Genomic DNA, 18,465 nt, shown 5'->3' with positions numbered 1-18,465 from the left:
GACAGCTTACCAGTACTTTACAATCATGACTGGATATTGAAAAATATAAAAGAGTGGGTAAAAATATACAGAACATATTAAATGCAGTAAATATGTATGTGCATGTAATCATATGTAAATTAGTATTCCCTCACAATAATAGCAGCTATAAGAAATGTGGATGTCAATTCCCAGAATACCTAGGAATTGAATTATCTAGGAGTTGAAGTCCGCACATCTTAAATTTGCCAAGGTTGAGAAAACTATCCCTTATAATTACATCCTTACTGCTATTGGACTCAATAAATTCTGAAATAGCAATAGCACTTAGACTTATATACCGCTTCACAGTGCTTTACAGTTCTCTCTAAGGGGCTTACAGAGTCAGCATATTGCCCCCAACAATCTGAGTCTTCATTTTACCGACCTCAGAAGAATGGAAGGCTGAGCCGGTCGAAATCGGCAGCTGGCAGTCAGCAGAAGTAGCATGCAGTACTGAAGGAACACATTGTTTCCTTCTTGTCTTTGTATCATTAACTTACTATAATGTCATATGCAGTTTTTCTCTTGTTACCTTTTCAGATTGGTGTTTATCTTTCCTTTCTTCCAATGAGAATATATTTTCTCTTCCTCTTGATAACCCCTTTGCTTTTTGAAAATTGCTTACTCTCTCAGTTCTCCCTTCGACTGCACATTCATGCTCTCTGATTTCCAGTTCTGTTCTTCCTCTTTGTCATCTACACATATTTATCTTTTCTCCTTTATTTTTACCCATTCTACCTCTTTATCTCTTCTAGAATTGAGCAGAGCTTTGGATTCTCAGCCACAAAAGTGCTTTGGAGCAGAGAGAATGTGCACAAAACATCTGTTGTCAGTTGCTCAAATCCATCTTTTCTCAGTGGAGCAATGAGAAGTGGGGGGAGAGTTACTTTAAGGAGTTTGAGGGCGTGCTTAATCTTAAACGCTACATAGCCCTAATCGCTTTCTTTTTCATGTTAATGCTCTCAAGCTTATTCCATCTTTGTCTCTTCTGCTTCTTAGATCTTATAAACAGATTCTGATCTTTTCAGAATTTTTGTTTTACAAAGCGTCTCCGATTTTTTTCTCAGTGATATTTTTGCAGCAGATCTACAAGTACTTATTTTATCGTTTGGGTGTTTAATGTATATGTTTGATGTGTTCAATATGTTTGATTAATAATTTTTCAGTTCTTAGTATTTTGGTGCTGCTTTCTATGGTTTCCTCACTGATACCATCCTTAAATATCGTTTTACATATTTGCTAGCCGTCCAATATGCCATGCAAGATGACTTACCTGCAGTCTCTCCATGAACACCAGTGTTGCTGTTTACATTAATCCACTTCAGATGTTTCCCACCTTGGTGTCTTGCAGATATTTTGGTCTGCACCTCTGCCAAAGTATACAAAGTATTTATCTCAATGTGGGAATAAGATCACGCTAAGTGGTTCCACCCCAGTGTTGCATGTTTTTGCAATCCCCACCCACCCAGTTTTTTGTTATTTCTTTGTGGATAGATAGCAGCAGTCACAGTACATGGTGTGCAGTCAGTATTGAGAGCAGAACAAACAATCATGTTTGGGAAGGTACTTGGTATAAAGCTTTTACAGGTTTACTATTAAGCCCTCATGTTTTGTTTTCCAGAGATAGCAAATCAATGACTTCCTGTATGTACTTAATTTTTTCCTTCCCTCTTTTGTTAGTGTTTGTTTTTTTCCTCTACCTCATCACATTTCTTCAAAATGTTTTTCTTCTTCACCCTGCTCAGCTTTTTCAACATCACTTTGTCCTACTGCAGTAAAGTTGCTGTTTACCTTCTTCCTCTCATATTTTTATAGCATATTTTTATTCCACCCTAAATTTTTGATTTCTTCAGCATTAGTGTATCCTCTTATTTCCAGTCTTGATTATTGTGACTTTCTTTAGTTTATCACTCTAACCAACCACCCCTCGTCCCCTTCAAACACCAAAGCATAAAACGGGGGGGGGGGGGGGGGGGGGGGGGGGGGGTTTGTGGGGGGGGGGGGGGGGGGGGGGGGTGGGGGGGGGGGGGGGGGGTTTGGTTTTTTTCTTGGGGGTTGTTGGTTGTTGGTTTTTTTTTTTTTTGTTTTGTTGTTTTTTTTTTTTTTTTTTTTTGAGTTTGTTGGTATTTTTTTTTTTTTTTTTTTTTTTTTTTTTTTTTTTTGTTTTTTTTTTTTTTTTTTTTTTTTTTTTTTTTTTTTTTTTTTTTTTTTTTTTTTTTTTTTTTTTTTTTTTTTTTTTTTTTTTTTTTTTTTTTTTTTTTTTTTTTTTTTTTTTTTTTTTTTTTTTTTTTTTTTAAAAAAATTTTTTTTTTTTTTTTCTTTTTTTTTTTTTTTTTTTTTTTTTTTTTTTTTTTTTTTGTCACAGTAAATGGGTCATTTTAATTCTCTCGGACCACTTTTCTGTATCTGAAATGTGGCTACTTGTAATCTTCTCTTTGTGGCAGCGATTTGTGCCATTCTTGTCACTGACTTCTTTTCTCCCTTTTTAAGAATTTTTTTTTCTTTTAACTTTGCATTACATGATCTTCTACAGTTGAATGTATTGAAATTTTGCTAGCTCTTCCCTGTATATAATAGGCATGGGCTACCTGAGGACACTCTAGTAAGCCTTCAGACATGTTTTGCAATTTCCAAAATCCACTTTGCCATTGCATAGCTAAAATTAGATGACACCAAACTTTTTGTGAAGTAATTTTATGACTATTTCCTATTACAAATAGAGAAATAAAAGGTGTTAAACTTTTGGATTGACTTAGTGCAGTATTTCTCACTGTAATTTTTAAGTTGTTTGGACTTCAATTTCTAGAAGTCCCCAGTTTAAGACTTTATATCTTAAATTTTTTTCAGACAGAGAAACCCAGCTTAGTGCATGCTAAATGGTCAACTGCTTGAACCTCTTTTCCTTTGTAAAAAGCTGTTAACAATGTTTATTTACCTGTATATTGTAATGAAATTATCAGATTATAACACATAATAAGGAGGGTCCACCATATCTTTTTATTGCAAATAAGAAACTTTGAACGATAAAGATTCTGTCCAGGCATTTTGCTGTGGTATTTAAAGTACAGTGCAGCCATATATTTTCTTAAAAAATAAGTACGTTGGAAATTATATAATTGTACACACAGTAAATTTTTGATGCACACAAATGTACTGAATTGTTTTTTTCTACTTTGTTTTGAGAAGTTGCTAAAGTTAGAAATTAAGCCTGTTAGCTTGGATGTTTTTGCATTTGATGTTCCAGTTCATTTTAAAAGGAGCTAATCGGATTCTTGACTTAAACATATAAGTTTAAAAATTTGGAAAGGCAAGGGAGAATGAAAATCTCAAAGCTGTTTGACTTCATAATTATTAATGAGTAAACGGAGGATGAAATGATTCCGATTTATAGTGTAGTTCAAAGAGCTTTGGGGGGGGTCTAAACAACTCCATTATTTTTAAAGCAATAATTTTGAGATTGCAAATGGGCAAACCAGACCTATTTAGTCACAGCACTATAATAATGCTGGGTATTTTGTAAATAACAAACACAAATTAATGACATTCTTGGAAGTATATTTATCATTTACTTTTTTTCCTAGTGACTAACAAATTATAAACAAAGTTTCTATTGCCACATGCTAACATCTTGCTTCTTGTTAGACTGGTTGAAAAACATTCAGTGTGTGTACTATTTAAAGTGTTTGAAATATCTGAAGGGATTTTTGCCAGGCACCTGTCAGAGATCCTAGCTGATAACAGGTTTGCGGTTACATACCATGCTTGGGCATCCGGAAACTTGACTTATGGTAGACATTCGTACTTGAAATAGATAGGATATTTTTTTTACAGATGAAGTCTCTACATCTTAGAAGTACTTATAAAATATATTGAGCTGTGATATCAATTTTCAGTGTGAGCTACACAGAACATTGCTCTTATGAATAACTCTTAAATAGTGTTTCTCACCAGCTGTTTTAGAACACCGAGTTACATTTGCTTTCAAATTTATGCAGACAAGTTTTATTTAAAATAAAGGATTTCTCCATGGATTTGTGAGGGCAGATATGTATACTGTCAGCAAAGGACAACAACCATGTTATTATGTCCCCCAACATGCTTTTTTCAAGAGGCAACTGGATTTTCTTTGTTTTTCCTTGAAGATGATTCTTGAATTTCAGTTCTGAACTGAAGAAGCCTTTTGGATGAGAAGTGAAACGTCTTCAAGGAAAAGCAAAGAAAACACAGTTACCTCTAGAAAAAAGCACCTTTGGAATCACCATGACCTGGATGACTGAGAATCTCCATAAATGGTCATAACAATAGCACCAATCTATTTGGTTTCTAGTTAATTATGCTGAACGTCTAAGATTTTCCTCTCCCTCACTAAATATTCTATATGTGGTTACTGCTCTCCCATAAGAGTATCCTATTACAAAAGCATTCTTTCCCCCTAAGAAGATACAAATAGCATAATGCTTTAATCTACTACCAAACTACTTTTGTATTTATATACTGTTAAGTAAGTTGTTCCTATATGGAGGAACAACTGTGTTGGAAAATAATTTTGTGAAAAGAGGCCTTCAGTTTGATTTTTCTACTTGCAGTATGCAACTTCTGAAGGTAACTGTGCAGTTCTAAAAGCAGAAGCATCCAGCACCTTGACTGAAGTGGATATGGACTTGGACAGCTACCAGATAGCTCTGGAGGAAGTTCTCACTTGGCTGCTCTCTGCAGAAGATGCCCTCCACGAGCAGGAAGTCATATCTGATGATGTTGAGGAAGTCAAGAGACAATTTACTACACATGAAGTGAGTGGCTGGGGATGATGGGCAACTAGATGTGGATTTTTTTAATTAAATAAGCAATTAAGTTCTCATAATATTTTATTTTGTTATATTTACAAGGGTATACAAGTATAGAGATGGCAAAAAACAAAAGTCCTGGCCACTTAAATATTAAGAAATTGGTTACCACATAAGCTTCAGTGGATTTTACTACAGTAGAATAGATCAGGGGTCCCCAGCTTCTGGTTGGTGGACTGGTATCAGGCTGCGGCATGACAGAAACTGGGCTGTGTAAACAAGCGAAACCCCATCCGTGGGATGCAGGTAGCATGTGAAACGATGCCCCCTCCAGTCTGTGGAAAAAAAATCTCTCCACAGAACTGGTCCTTGGTGCCTAAAAGGTTTAGGGCTGCTGGAATAAATGAGAGAAACTGAGAATATATTATCTTTAACATGCCCCAAGTCCTGCTTTTCATTCATGTAGGAGATGGAACTGACTGGAATAAGCTCTGTGTTACTGTTGTTGCTGTTATTATTATGAAAAAAGAGGTTTCCTTCAGAACTGTACCTTTGTTCATGTTAAAATTCATGCAGTTTTAGTCGATACTTTAAATCAGAGGTCTTCAAACATGGCAACTTTAAGACTTGTGGACTTCAACTCCCAGAATTCTTCAATCAGCTATGCCACAAGTCTTAAAGTTGCCAAGTTTGGGGACCCCAGCTTTAAAGTATAATATAACTGACTGTTATCTTGATTTGTATTTGTATATTTTGCTGTTGTAGTTTTAAGATAAAAAAACTTCAAAATCAGGAACTATTGTATATACATCTGTAAATCTATTCGCTGCCTTAATATTCACAAGAAACTGAGATGCTTACTTGTGTTGCAGTATTTTAATCAAAAAGTGATGATCATTAAAGGACACATTGTGGTGTATTTATTTAAAGCTGAGTGTTTATTTTTAGTCTTGGTATGATATATACTACTGTACAGTTGTTATTATGAAGTGACAATCTTTTTTTTAAGTCTTCCATTTATTTCTTCAGCTCTCATTCATTAATTCTTAAAAATGGCTGATCTCTGAAGAATGCTTACTACAAGAGGCTGGCTAATATAGTTTCCACTTGATGGTCTTTCTATTCCATGGATTATGAATTAGATTCTAATTAAGGCTTCAGAAATCTAGAGTTTTCCCTTCACCCATCCAGAAAATGCTACAAAGAAACTTGGGGATCTTATGGGTTACATTTTCTTCTGTGTAGTTGCTCAGCTTAAATTGCATCCAAATCCTCTCTGCTCAGAGTTGACTGTAGTTTCCTAACAACAAAGGATTGAAGAAGGTGCCTAGAGTTGCTTCATGATATGAGTCTACTTTTACTTTTTTACCTTTTAATATCAGCTGGACATAAGAGTGGGTCAGACCAAGTACTCTACTTGCTTGCTTTTTATCAAGCATCACCTGATTAAGGAATGATTATTTATTTATTTATTTATTTACTTATTTATCCATCACAGTCCTAGTCTGAATCAGAGTTGTCGTCACTTCCCAAATGAAAGGGAGCTAATTGAAATTAGGACCATCATGGGACCAAATGCTTAAAGTTACTTCTGTCCATATCATACTACCAATCTGAATGAGATCATTCTCTGCCTGGATGCTAAGTTACTGTGGGCCATGGCTCTTTTAAGAATTTCTACTTGTTGTATAATGTTGCAAATTATATTTATGCTTGCCAATATCTGGCAATTAATGCAATAGTTGAAACAATGTTTGCTTTAGGTCACATTAGTCTGAACTTTTTATAGGAATTTATGATGGAGCTGACAGCACATCAGAGCAGTGTGGGCAGCGTGCTTCAGGCTGGTAATCAACTGATAGCCCAGGGCAATATTTCAGTAGAGGAAGAAAATGAAATCCAGGAACAAATGATCTTGTTAAATTCTAGATGGGAGAGCCTCAGAGTGGACAGTATGGACCGCCAATCCTAGTAAGTGGCATGATTTACATTTGTTTTATACACATGGTTTAGTTTCCAGTTGTGATGATATATTAAGCTCTTTTCTCAGTGTTTAAGGCTAAACATTTTTTTAATGTTGATGTTTTTGAAGCGTCATCTAAATCAGGGGCCTCCAATGTTGGCCACTTTTAGCCTGGTGGACTTCAACTCCCAGAATTCCTCAGTCAGCTTTTAAAGTGGTCAAGGTTGGAGACCCCTGATCTAAATCATTTTTGCAAAGAGGAAAATGAATATTGAGTTGGATCTGTTTGAAAATGGGATGTTTCAAATAGTTTCTCTGTCTATCTATCTCCACATGCACATGTGCAGGCATACATACATACATATATGCATACAGTATATTGGTGTACATTTAAAAACTTATTTTGGTTTCTAAACTGAATATCGTACTAACATTAAACGTAGAACCAGTTGCTCTTGAAAATAAAGGTCTATCATATCAGTCAATCATTCCTTTCAATTGCCTTGTTGACTAAATCTCGCAGTAAACCTGAAACATGAATCTGTTAACTTGAAGTTTGATGTCCAAGGCAATTTGGCTAAAACATTATTTGGCAATAATTGTTCGTTGATAGCACAGATCTGTAGCGTACAACCCTCCCACCCCATGATTGAGTTTCTGGTTTAGATTTAACATTTTCCACAAATTAGCGAATATGTCTCAAGCTGTATGTCAGATAAAGATTTGAGGTAACAAAAAGGATTACTGCGTAACACATGTTTTAAGCATATGATCCAAGCCCCATGATCATGCTATAGAGGAGAGAACAAAGCAAAAAGCATGTGAGCTAAACTAAGCCACAACATCATGACGTGGAGGATGGAGGAGAGCATAAAAAAGCAAAGTTTTATAGCTTACTATTAGAACATTTTGTCTGGAAGACAATTCATTTCCACTTCTGATTGAAAATTTAAAACTATCCTAAGATATTTTTTGAAAGGAACTTTTTTTATTAGGATAGTTCCTAATGTCAGAGGATAGATTACAATTCAACACAATTTAATAAATCCTAATTTTAAGTAGTTATTTACAGAATTGGTTGATTAGTTGATAATTTCATTTATTTACCATAAAATATATTTTGAAATTGGGCAAGTGAACATTATATTTGAATAATAAGAGTTTCTTCTTTCCCCCTGCAGCAGGGATCCCTCAACAACTTTGTAGAATAAGTTTGGGACAGATTCTGTCCCAAGCTAGATAGAATTTGCTTTCAGCCATGGTGTTTGTGATACAACATAGTTAGACAAAAGGCTTGATCAGCATGCTTAGTAATTTATTCCACAGAAAGCTAGGATCACCAAGTTGCTTGTTTACTTTTTGATTACACTTAGGCAGAACCTGTGAACTCAGGACTCTGGATGAATTACTCCTGGTTTTTTTTTTTTGGCAGCCTCCATGATGCGCTGATGGAGCTACAGAAAAGTCAATTGCAGCAGCTGTCTGACTGGTTGACTGTTACAGAGGAACGCATTCGAAAGATGGAATCTCAGTGCTTAGTTGAAGACTTGGAGACCTTTCAACAACAGATGGATGAACATAAAGTATGCTTACCTCTTTCTATCATATAAACAATGGGGAAAACCCTCTCACACTTTAATTTCTTGGTTGTAACTAAATGAGAATTGTTATATTTTAAAATAAGTCCTGGATTCCCTTATGCCAGGGATCTCCAAATCTCCTGGCTGGCTGGGGAATTCTGGGAGTTGAAGTCTACAAGTCTTAATGTTGCCAAGTTTGAGGACCCTTGCCTTATGGCATAATATCATGCTGTGGTTAATGGGATTCAGCAGCATTATTTGTCTGGAATCTTACATTGTCTTTTGATTTCTTTTCCATATGTGTGTGTGTGTGTGTGTGTGTGTGTGTGTGTGTGTGTGTGTATAAAATTCGTATGTGATATGATACAATGCATACCTTTTCCTTGAAGAAAGACTTCTGTTGAAGAGAAATATCATTTTCTGATCATTTAGAACAGGGGTGTCAAACTTGATTTCATTGAGGGCCACATCAGGGTTGTGTTTGACTGGGGAGGGCGGGATGGGCATGGTCAGGGTGGGCATGGCCAGGTCAGCGTCACTTATGTCGGGGACATATGTTGTGGCCCGAGCACTCTGCCAGCAAACATGGGCTCCCAAGCTGTTTTTGACTGGGACAGCCTCCTGCAACCCACTGCCAGCGAAAACAGAGCTCGGAAGGGCTGCATCCATTTTCACTGGCAGAGGCACCACGAACAGCCCTGCAGATCAGATATAAGCACCCCATGGGCTGAATCCAGCTGGCGGGCCTTGAGTTTGACATCCCTGATTTAGATTGTTGCCCCTAAGAAAATGTGGCCTCCATTCTGTTCTCTGAACTTTCGCTGCATCTGACCTTTGTAACATCGGAATTCATTCTTTCAGGAGCTCCAAAAAGGTATCGAAGCAGAACAGGTTAAAGTCAATTCCTTGACTCACATGGTGGTCATTGTTGATGAAAATAGTGGCGAGAGTGCTACGGTTCTCTTGGAGGATCAATTGCAAGTGAGTGGATGTTATTATTATTTTTATTATATTGTGTAACCCATGCTGGTCATTCTGAATGGAGTCATGAAAGTGAATGCTTTCAAAAATGTTTTATGTGCATATTGGTTAGATTTATATCCTGCCTTTTCCAGGAGGTCAGAGTGGCTTACATGGAAAACCATCTTCATTTCTATTGTTACAAACACAACCTGCTTGGCTTGAGAGTGACTACCCTGAAGTCACCCAGTGGATGTTCAGATTTGAATCTGGATCTCCTTGAAACATTTGCTTGTCATCTTAGTGTCACAAAATCTAATAAATAGCAACAATAGATGTTGTAGTGGTTATGTAGTCAATTAATTATGTTGATTGTTTGTACTGTCTCACTTGTCTGTACTTATCCCATCTGGTCTGGCAGGAGGGGCATGCTCCAGGAGGTCATGTTGACTAAGGAATGGTGGCTGGTGGGGCCTAGCCAAAAGAAGGCCTTTTCTGTCCACTGCTTGTCCTGTGGAACAGTGTGTCCCCAGAGAATAAGTGAGCCCTTACCCTGCTGGCCTTTCATAAGGACTATTTAAAGAAAATTCTAGATATCCAGGATGTTTAGAAGTTCATTTAAGTATAAGCTGAATATTTACTTGTGAAAATTTAAAAAAATACTTCATGAATGAATGCGTGTGTGCGCGCGTGCGCACACACGCACACACACACACACACCACATGCTGGATAGTGTTTAGAATGGTAGCCAAATTAAACATTGTGTATTTTGAAAGGGTATGATGTGATGGATATGTATCAAATGTGGTTGCGAAGTTTCCAGATGTTGGTCAACATTGAACAAAAAATAAAAAAGAAAAGAAAAAAGAATTACTGTAGCACTGAGAAGATATCCAGATTAGAATGGGAAAAGATGATTGGCACATTCAGAAACACTTGAGTAGCAGCTGTCAGCAATTATTTCAGGAAATTGCATCTTTTTGCAGGATTGTATATGTAGTGTGATCTGAGAAAAAAACACGTTGGTTCAGGGAGATGCTGACAGGTGTGTGCTAAATACCCTTCAGAAGCCCTTCAAAGTTGCACAACTCAATTTTACTGTATTTCAATCCTGTTGAGATTAAATAAGTGTCCATAAATCTAGATTCTGTCCGATTAGCTTAGACTGATTATTATAATCTTCCAAACATAGCAGTCCTATTAAAAGGTACAGTTTTATTTCTTAGATTTGATCTTAATTGAAAGGCCATTCCAAAGTAAGCATTTTGGGATAAAAATAATACAAAAGGCTAAGTAGTTGTGATTCCATTAATTTTGATTTTCTGTCTGCTTTTAGAGGAAATGGTATGATATCAGACTTTTTTTGGTGTTATTTCCAGACACTTGGTGAGCGCTGGACTGCAGTTTGCCGTTGGACTGAGGAGCAATGGCTCAAATTGCAAGAGATTAATACCTCGTGGCAAGAATTGTTGGAAGAACAGGTGAGTGATGTTAATCCCACCAAATCCTGCTTCTGTCTTTGAGTGAGTCCTGAGTGGCCTGCACCTTCCCTTCTGGCAGGAAAATGACTGCTGTTGGGAAGTGAGGAAGTGAATAATTGTGCAAGTGGCCAGAAAGCTGTAGGTGAATATTAAGAGAATAACACAAGAACATAGTTGGAAGGGACCTTGGAGGTCTTCTAGTCCAACCCCTTGTTCAAGCAGGAAATCCTATACCATTTCAGACAAATGGTTGTCCAATTGTTGAAAATGAAGGTCACATGTCTGCAGCAATGTGGCAGTGGCTCTGAAGCAGCAGTTGCTTGACTATACTGAAACTGTCACAACTTCCCCAAATTTCATTCCTTCAGGAATAATGAGTCCAGGCTAGATATGCTATTCAGCAGGTTCTGACCAGTTCTGGAGAACCGGTAGCAGAAATTTTGAGTAGTTTGTTGAACCTGCAAATACCACCTCTGACTGGAGATTTTACAGTATCCTTCCCCTGCCACACCCACCAAGCCACGCCTACAGAACCAGTAGTAAAAATTTTTTGAATCCCACCACTGATCCAGGCGTTCTATAAGCTAGCCTATTTGAGGTATCGTAATTGAAAAGTTTTGCCCTCTGATGCATTGATTTGCCCAGTTAAAGGTTACAGACCTAAGAATTTTAGTAGTATATGGATTCTCTCCATTACAAAAATCTGAAAAGGGAATTGATTTCCTTTCATATTTTAATCCTATTTTCTTTTATTTCCTGAAGTGATGCCATTATTCAGGTGTAAAATTAAGCTGTAGTTTTCATCTGAACCAGACAAAAAGCATCTATTACGTCAAAGATGAACTTTTAACTCTCCAAGGTGATAGGAAACCTATTTTTGTTCTCTAAAAAACTTAATTGGTTTTCAGGTCCTAGTTCATTTTTGATATAATTTTTTTTTAAAAAAAGAATGGCATTGTTAAGACTCATTAGAACAAATGGGGGTTAAACAGTTCTGCCAGTTTTCAAAAACATTTATATGTAAGGATGTTTTAATAAATGATGTATTTTTCCCTCAAAACCAGAGGTACTATTCAGCCGGTTCGCACCTACTCAGGCGAACCAGTAGCAAGAATTTGGCGTGGGTCGCCGAACTGGTAGCAACATCTAGCTGGCCACGCCCCAAATCCAGTCGCTCAGTTTCTGCTCACTCGCTTGCCCCGCCCACCTGATGCTCACTGCCCCAGTTTAAAGGAGGTCTGCTCCCCCGCCCTAGCCATGCATTTTCAAGCAGCCACTTGAAAACACATGACCGTGGGCGGAGCAATGGTCCGTTAACCTGCAAAACTGTTCCAATGCTGGATTCTTCATGGATAGTAGAAGTATCACTTCCCCTTGTGAGTAAAGTGCTTGGAGCGAGAGGGAAAGAACGCAGGGGGTGGGGGTGGGGTGGAATCCAGCCATGGGGAAGTTTGCAGGAGCTTCAAATGCAAGTCTGTTTACCTGCAGAACTTCTCTAATGCTGGATTCACTTCCCCTTGTGAGTAAAGTGCCTGGAGCGAGAGGGAATGAAGGCTGACAGGGGTGTGTGTGAGAGAGAGAGAGAGAGAGAAAGAAAGAGGAAGAAAAAGAAAGAAAGAAAGAAAGAAAGAAAGAAAGAAAGAAAGAAAGAAAGAAAGAAAGAAAGAAAGAGGGAGAGAGTGTGTGTGTGGTGTGTGTGTGAGAGAGAAAAAGAAAGGAAGGGAAAGAAAGACAGAAAGAGACAAAGAAAGAGAAAGAAAGAAAAAGAAATAGGAAGGAAGAGAGAGAGAGATAAAACTCTGTGCTATTATTTTTAATTGTTCCATTATTTATCATGTGTTAATATTTTACACTGTCCCTACACCTAGAGTGATTCTACTGCCTTTCTTTTGCCCAGGGCAAAAGACCACATATTTTTCAGGGTTTACATGCATTCAGTGTCTATAGTCCAGAGCATAAATACATGTGTGTTTAACAGAGTTGAAAGGGAGTTTGGAGGTCTTCTAGTCCAAGCCCCTGCTCAGGCAAGAAAACTGAGGATGCCAAACTCTGAGTAGAGGTCCTGGGAAAAAAGTCAGAATAACACTTAGAAGGGACTTTGGGGGGAACCCTATACTATTTCAGAGAAATGGCTGTCCAGTCTTTTAACAATTTCCAGTGATTGATCATCCAGAACTTCTTGGGACAAGCAGGTCCACTGGTTAGTTGTTCTCACTGTCAGAAAGTTTCTCCTTAGTTTTAGGTTGCTTCTCTCTTTGTTCAGTTTCCATCCATTGCTTCTTGTTTGCCTCTTGGTGCTTTGGAAAATACACCCCCCCCTTTCTTTGTAGCAGCCCCTTAAAAGCCTGTTGCCTATATCACACTCTTGAGTAAAGCATTTGAGCCATTTCCTCCTTTCAGTGGTCCATGAAAGTACATCTATAGTATGCAGATAATCAAGTAAAAAAAGGTGAACAACATTTTTACAGAACTATAGATAAGTTGAGGCTGGATGACAGGGAATGGCTGGGAGGGGAGCGGCCAGGTGAGGCACCCCTTAATGTGAGTGACATTGAGTTGGCCACACCCACCCAGTCACATGACCACCAAGCCACACCCACCAAATAAGCCACGCCCACAGAACCAGTAGTAAAAAAATTTGAATTCCACCACTGCTCAAAATGTTTTCTTTTCAAAATGTGGCCATTTTATTATTAGTGGCTAATATTCATTTATTTATTGATTAGACTTCTATCTTACCTTTCATCCAGGAGCTGTACATATCAAACTTTCTCCAGTTTTCTCCCATTTTAACTACTATTTTGTGTAGTCCTTGTAGTAAGTGTGATTGGTCCAAAGTCACTAAATGAACTTCCATCATTGAGAATGGGTTTTATTTAGATTTCCCTGTTTCTAGTCTAAACACAAGAACTGAACAGTACTGAAATGCATAAAATATTGAGCCACGGTGGTGCAGTGTTTAGAATACAGTACTGTAGGCTAACTCACTGCTCACTCAAGGAGTTCGCTTCTGGATGGTTCAAGGTTGACTCAGCCTTCCATCCTTCTGAGGTGGGTAAAATGAGGATCCAGATTGCTGGGGACAATATGCTGATTCTGTAAACCACTTAAAGAGTGGTTTTTTAAGTGAGTTAGCCTACAATATTCTAAACACTGCACCACCATTTTAAATGCTATTGCTATAATCATCATGGGGGATGTTTGGGCCTGATTTGATAAAAATGTAGTTTTTATTTCAGAAAATTGCATTCAAGTATCTATGATTGAATAACATTTATAGTGTCTAAAAGTTTTGCTTGTTTTTTTTTTACTATCAAAATAAAAAAGTAGCAGCCTTGCTGTCTATATGGTAGAGAATATATCTAAATATTGGGTATAAATCATGTCTAGGTACCAAAAAATGACCTCAGAAGAACTCAATTAAGCAGGAAGTACCTAGACATTATACCTTACAGTAGATGTGAATAATGCTACTGCAGTATGAGATATCTTGCCTCTCCTGCTATAAATAATGTGAGGATCAAACATAATTAATTGAATTAACTTAAAGATAACTTTAAGGTTAATGACAGTTAATAACTTTAAAAAAAAGTGTTTGGGAAGACTGAGCCAACCAGCATCAGGATGAAAAGAAGACTGATCCTTGCCATAACTTGGTTCAAAAAAATGAATGGGGAACAAAACATTTGCTTATATAGAAGAAAATGAAAGGTCTGGTCTTAAGATTCACAATAAAATCTTACCTCTTATTACTCCATTTTATCCGTGTTTTCATAGTTTCAGGTTCTCCTTTTTCCTCCCGTGTACATTTTTATCCTGCTTGTCTCCCAAGGACCTAAGAAAAATTACCATTTACTCAATCTCATCCATGAAAATTAAGATTTACCAGAGTTTATCACCGACCTCATTTTCCTGTTGTTGAGTAGGAATAAACAGAGTAGAAAATAGGGATTTAATATTTGAGGGGGGATTTCATTTTGCTTTCTCTGAATTATATCCTTTCATAATTTTTGTTTGGATTGGATTTAATGCTATGGTGACACGGTGATTAGAATGCAGTACTGCAGGCTAATTCTCATTCTCACTGCCTGGAGTTCAATCCGGACTGGCTCAAGGTTGACTCAGTTTTCCATCTTTCCAAGGTTGGTAAAATGAGGACCCAGATTGTTGGGGGCAATAGGCTGACTCTGTAAACATTTAGAGCAGAGTTCCCCAACCTTTCTGGGTTGACAGCTTGAGTGGAAGGGGCAGGCGCCTTTACATGTGCATGCAAATGGGGCTGCGAGTACACACAAACAGGGCTGTGAGTGAGCAGTGCTTGCCAGTGACGCTCGTGTAAGTGGGGTGTGCATGCATGTGTGCACATGTGAACACACTGGTCAGCTATTCATGCGGCCTGGTGGCCAACAAGTTTGGGAAGGGCTTAGAGAGGGTTGCAAAGCGCTGAAGCTGTATATAATTCTAAGTGCTATTGCTATTATATCATGAATATCTAGCAATTGAGTTGTAAGACATTCCTAACCAATCATAGCTGCTGCATGTAGCATAATACCTATTATGTTGAAACAACCCATAATTTTCTGTGATTGTAACTTAAAGGGCAGATTGATTATTGTTATGATTCTGGGGTCTTCTTGCTTATGCATGATGCAGTGGTGGTGATATGTAAAATATAGGGGAATTAATTAAGTATATTTGTGGATGTACTTTTTTTCTCAGTGTATGTTGAAAGCCTGGTTGGTTGAAAAAGAAGAGGCTTTAAGCAGAATACAGACATGCAACTTTAAAGATCAAACAGAGCTGGGTGCAAATGTCCAAAAGCTGGCAGTAAGTATTACTTTCTTTGTATTGTAAATCTAATAAATTAATAAATAAACAATTAAACCTTAATTATCAGATATAACATAGAGGGAGAGGGTGGGAGAGAGAGAGAGAAGGAAGGAAGGAAAGAAGGGAGGGAGGGAGAGAAAATGAGAATTAAGGCATGTTGTGTCTGTTGCAGGCATAGATCATGATCAAGAACTTTCCCACACTCTGAAACAATTTTGGTTTTTACTCAAGGAATGCCTTTGTAGTGATATTACCCATAATGTTTTAAATGGCAAGATCTCTTCTTATGTGGGAAATTCTACTAATATTTCCAAGGTTCAATGCAGTGGAACCTCTGAATGGTAATAGTAGCCTGGAACTCATTATTTCTGTAACCACCCAAAATAACATTGCAGCCTCATCTCTCCAAACCTCCTATTTCCCAGATATATAGCTCGTCCTCACTTATTGACTGCCTTGATCAGCAGTCATTTAAAGTTACAAAAATATTGAAAAAAAGTCTTACAACTGCTCTTCAAACTTAGGCTATTTCAGGTGGTTGTGATTTGGGTGCTTGGCAGCACAGTGCATTTACTATGATTGCAGAGTCCTAGGTCACATGATCACCATTTGCAACCTTCACAGTTCGCTTCCAACAAGTAAAGTCATTGGGGAAACCAGCAGGAAATGACAAGTCATGATCATGTGACATCATGCTTAGCAATTGTGGGTGATTTGGCTAATTATCACAACCGGAACTGACACTGAAATTTGATCATGGTTCCATGATGTTTCACTTTTTACAATTGCATTGCTTAGTGATGGAGTCACCACATCACCACTCCCCATTGCAGTTGGTAAGTCAGGACTATCCGTATTGGGCTTCAGTTCCCATATTTTCAGTATGTTGGTTGTGAATTTGGATACAGCCCATTGGAAAATAGGCTATTCTTGCAAGTATTCAAAATAAATAGCCTCGGGTGAAATGGATATGAATGTTCTGGAAACTCATCTTTCTCTGTCCATAATTCCTATTCTGTTAGAATTTACAAATTTACAAACATCTTATATTCTAAGAAAGTTGCTGTTCCTGTGGGAAATCTGAGCAAAAGACATTTCTCTAAAATGGCATGGCTATTGTGTTTTCACTGTCAGAGTCTGAAAGAAGACATGGGAAAGAAGCGCCAGATGTTAGAGCAGCTGAATGAGATGGCCCATGATTTGGCACAGCTCCTGAACAACAAGAAGGCATTAAAAAAAATTGACAGTAATCTTGAAGAACTCACGCAGAGATGGGACAACTTAGTTCAGAAACTTGAGGATTACTCTAATCAGGTACTATCCAAATACTACCTTCTCTTTCTGTTTTGGTTGGGGCTTCATTTGGATATGAATGTTGTGCTTCCATTAATTACATTTGTGATTTAAACAAAGTTGTCATTCATTGTTGTTGTTGTTTTTTTGGAATTTTTTTTAAGCTTCATTTGATTAAGATTGACCCCTGTCTCCATTGTTCCTTTAGGTTACTGAGGCAATTGTAAAAGTTGGAATGCCCCAGATTTCTCAGAATGTTCTCACCGAAACAATCTTTGTTGAGAAACAAAAGACAGCCCAGGCTAGCCAAATGGAACAATCTCCACCACCTCTACCAAGGAGGCGGCAAACTGGCCTGGATACTGAAATGAGAAAAAAGTAAGATGACTTCTTGGTCTGGGAACATCATTTCTTTCTCACTGAACATAGGACAAACTATTTTCTTTAATTGCAATGCCATTACTTTCCCTTATAGGCTGATCCATTTTTTCCTTCACACATTGGGTGTGGTCCCTTCTTGACACACCTCTTTTTGTTTAGTGTGTACATGAAGCCAGTGTGTTAACTTGGCTTGTGGTTTAATGTGGTGAGTTAACTGAGTTAATTCAACTAATTGATGTTAAGAAAATCAAGACAGCCCAGAATCTACCTCAGGTTATTTTTACTTTATGCATGTGTTGATTACAAATGAAAGCAGCCAGTTGCTTTAGAATTAACATTGGGGAGGGAGCACTGGACAAGCTGCTTTAACTCTTTAATGGATGTTGTTCATCTCATTGCTTCTCCCTAATTTCAAAGTACAGCCATCTTCTTTGGTCATGGGGATGAGGGGTGGGGCAATTACAGCTGTAAGAATCCTCTTGCTGCCATTTTTCAGGAAATAAAAGTAACTTGCAATCATTTCTGCGCTTTCACTTTCTTGGCCTGCCAGTTGTCTAACTCAGAGCTGTCAAAGTGGCAGCCCGTGGGCCGGATGCCTTATGCGCAGGCCACGCCTGCCCAGCTCCATTGTGAAATGTCACATGATGACAACGTGACATGGCAAGTTTGACACCTGTGGTTTAGCTGAATATAGGATAATATATGGTTTGAATATATGGTTTTCTCCCATTATTATGTTTGGAAATTATGGAACTCTCAGGGATATATATTTGAAGGAGTTAGCAAGTTGAAGATACTACTTTTAGGATGAGGAACAGTAAAGTGGAGAATATAGTAAGAACGTAATTATTTTCTTCAAGACAAAATGTCTCCCCCAAAAAAAAAAAAAAAATCTAGGAAATGTTAGTTAATGGTTTAACTGGAAGATTGGGGAAGGGAAAATATTATTAAAATGCTTTAAGATATTTGAGTTTTGAATGGGAGGAGAAATGATTCCAAACATTGTTCTGCTTCTTACGCTAGGCTTGATGTTGAAATTGCCGAGTTGTTGAATGGGATTTTAAAATCAAAAGCTGCCATTCAGGCCATAGAGATCAAAGAGTACAAGAAGATGAGAGAGACTTCAGGCATGAAGGAAAAACTGAAGGTAAAGAGAAAAATGGGAAGGCAT

At 37.7% G+C, this 18,465-nt stretch overlaps 1 protein-coding gene across 7 annotated transcripts in view; it reads left to right on the top strand.

Annotated features, from left to right (window-relative positions):
* Window positions 1-18,465, top strand: part of UTRN (utrophin) — a 353,724-nt gene that overhangs the window by 65,880 nt on the left and 269,379 nt on the right. For all 7 annotated transcript variants that reach the window (XM_087939884.1, XM_087939867.1, XM_087939871.1 and 4 more), the window contains exons 10-18: window positions 4,608-4,811; window positions 6,595-6,776; window positions 8,201-8,351; window positions 9,210-9,329; window positions 10,689-10,790; window positions 15,510-15,617; window positions 16,755-16,934; window positions 17,122-17,291; window positions 18,318-18,441. In XM_087939884.1, coding sequence (XP_087796010.1) covers window positions 4,608-4,811; window positions 6,595-6,776; window positions 8,201-8,351; window positions 9,210-9,329; window positions 10,689-10,790; window positions 15,510-15,617; window positions 16,755-16,934; window positions 17,122-17,291; window positions 18,318-18,441 — 1,341 coding nt within the window. The remainder of the gene's footprint in view (window positions 1-4,607; window positions 4,812-6,594; window positions 6,777-8,200; window positions 8,352-9,209; window positions 9,330-10,688; window positions 10,791-15,509; window positions 15,618-16,754; window positions 16,935-17,121; window positions 17,292-18,317; window positions 18,442-18,465) is intronic.

This window comes from Pseudonaja textilis, chromosome 1, assembly GCF_049901715.1.
Source record: "Pseudonaja textilis isolate UNSWEBS1 chromosome 1, rPseTex1.2, whole genome shotgun sequence".
Lineage (NCBI taxonomy): Eukaryota > Metazoa > Chordata > Lepidosauria > Squamata > Elapidae > Pseudonaja > Pseudonaja textilis.
This window is presented reverse-complemented; position numbering and strand designations above follow the sequence as displayed.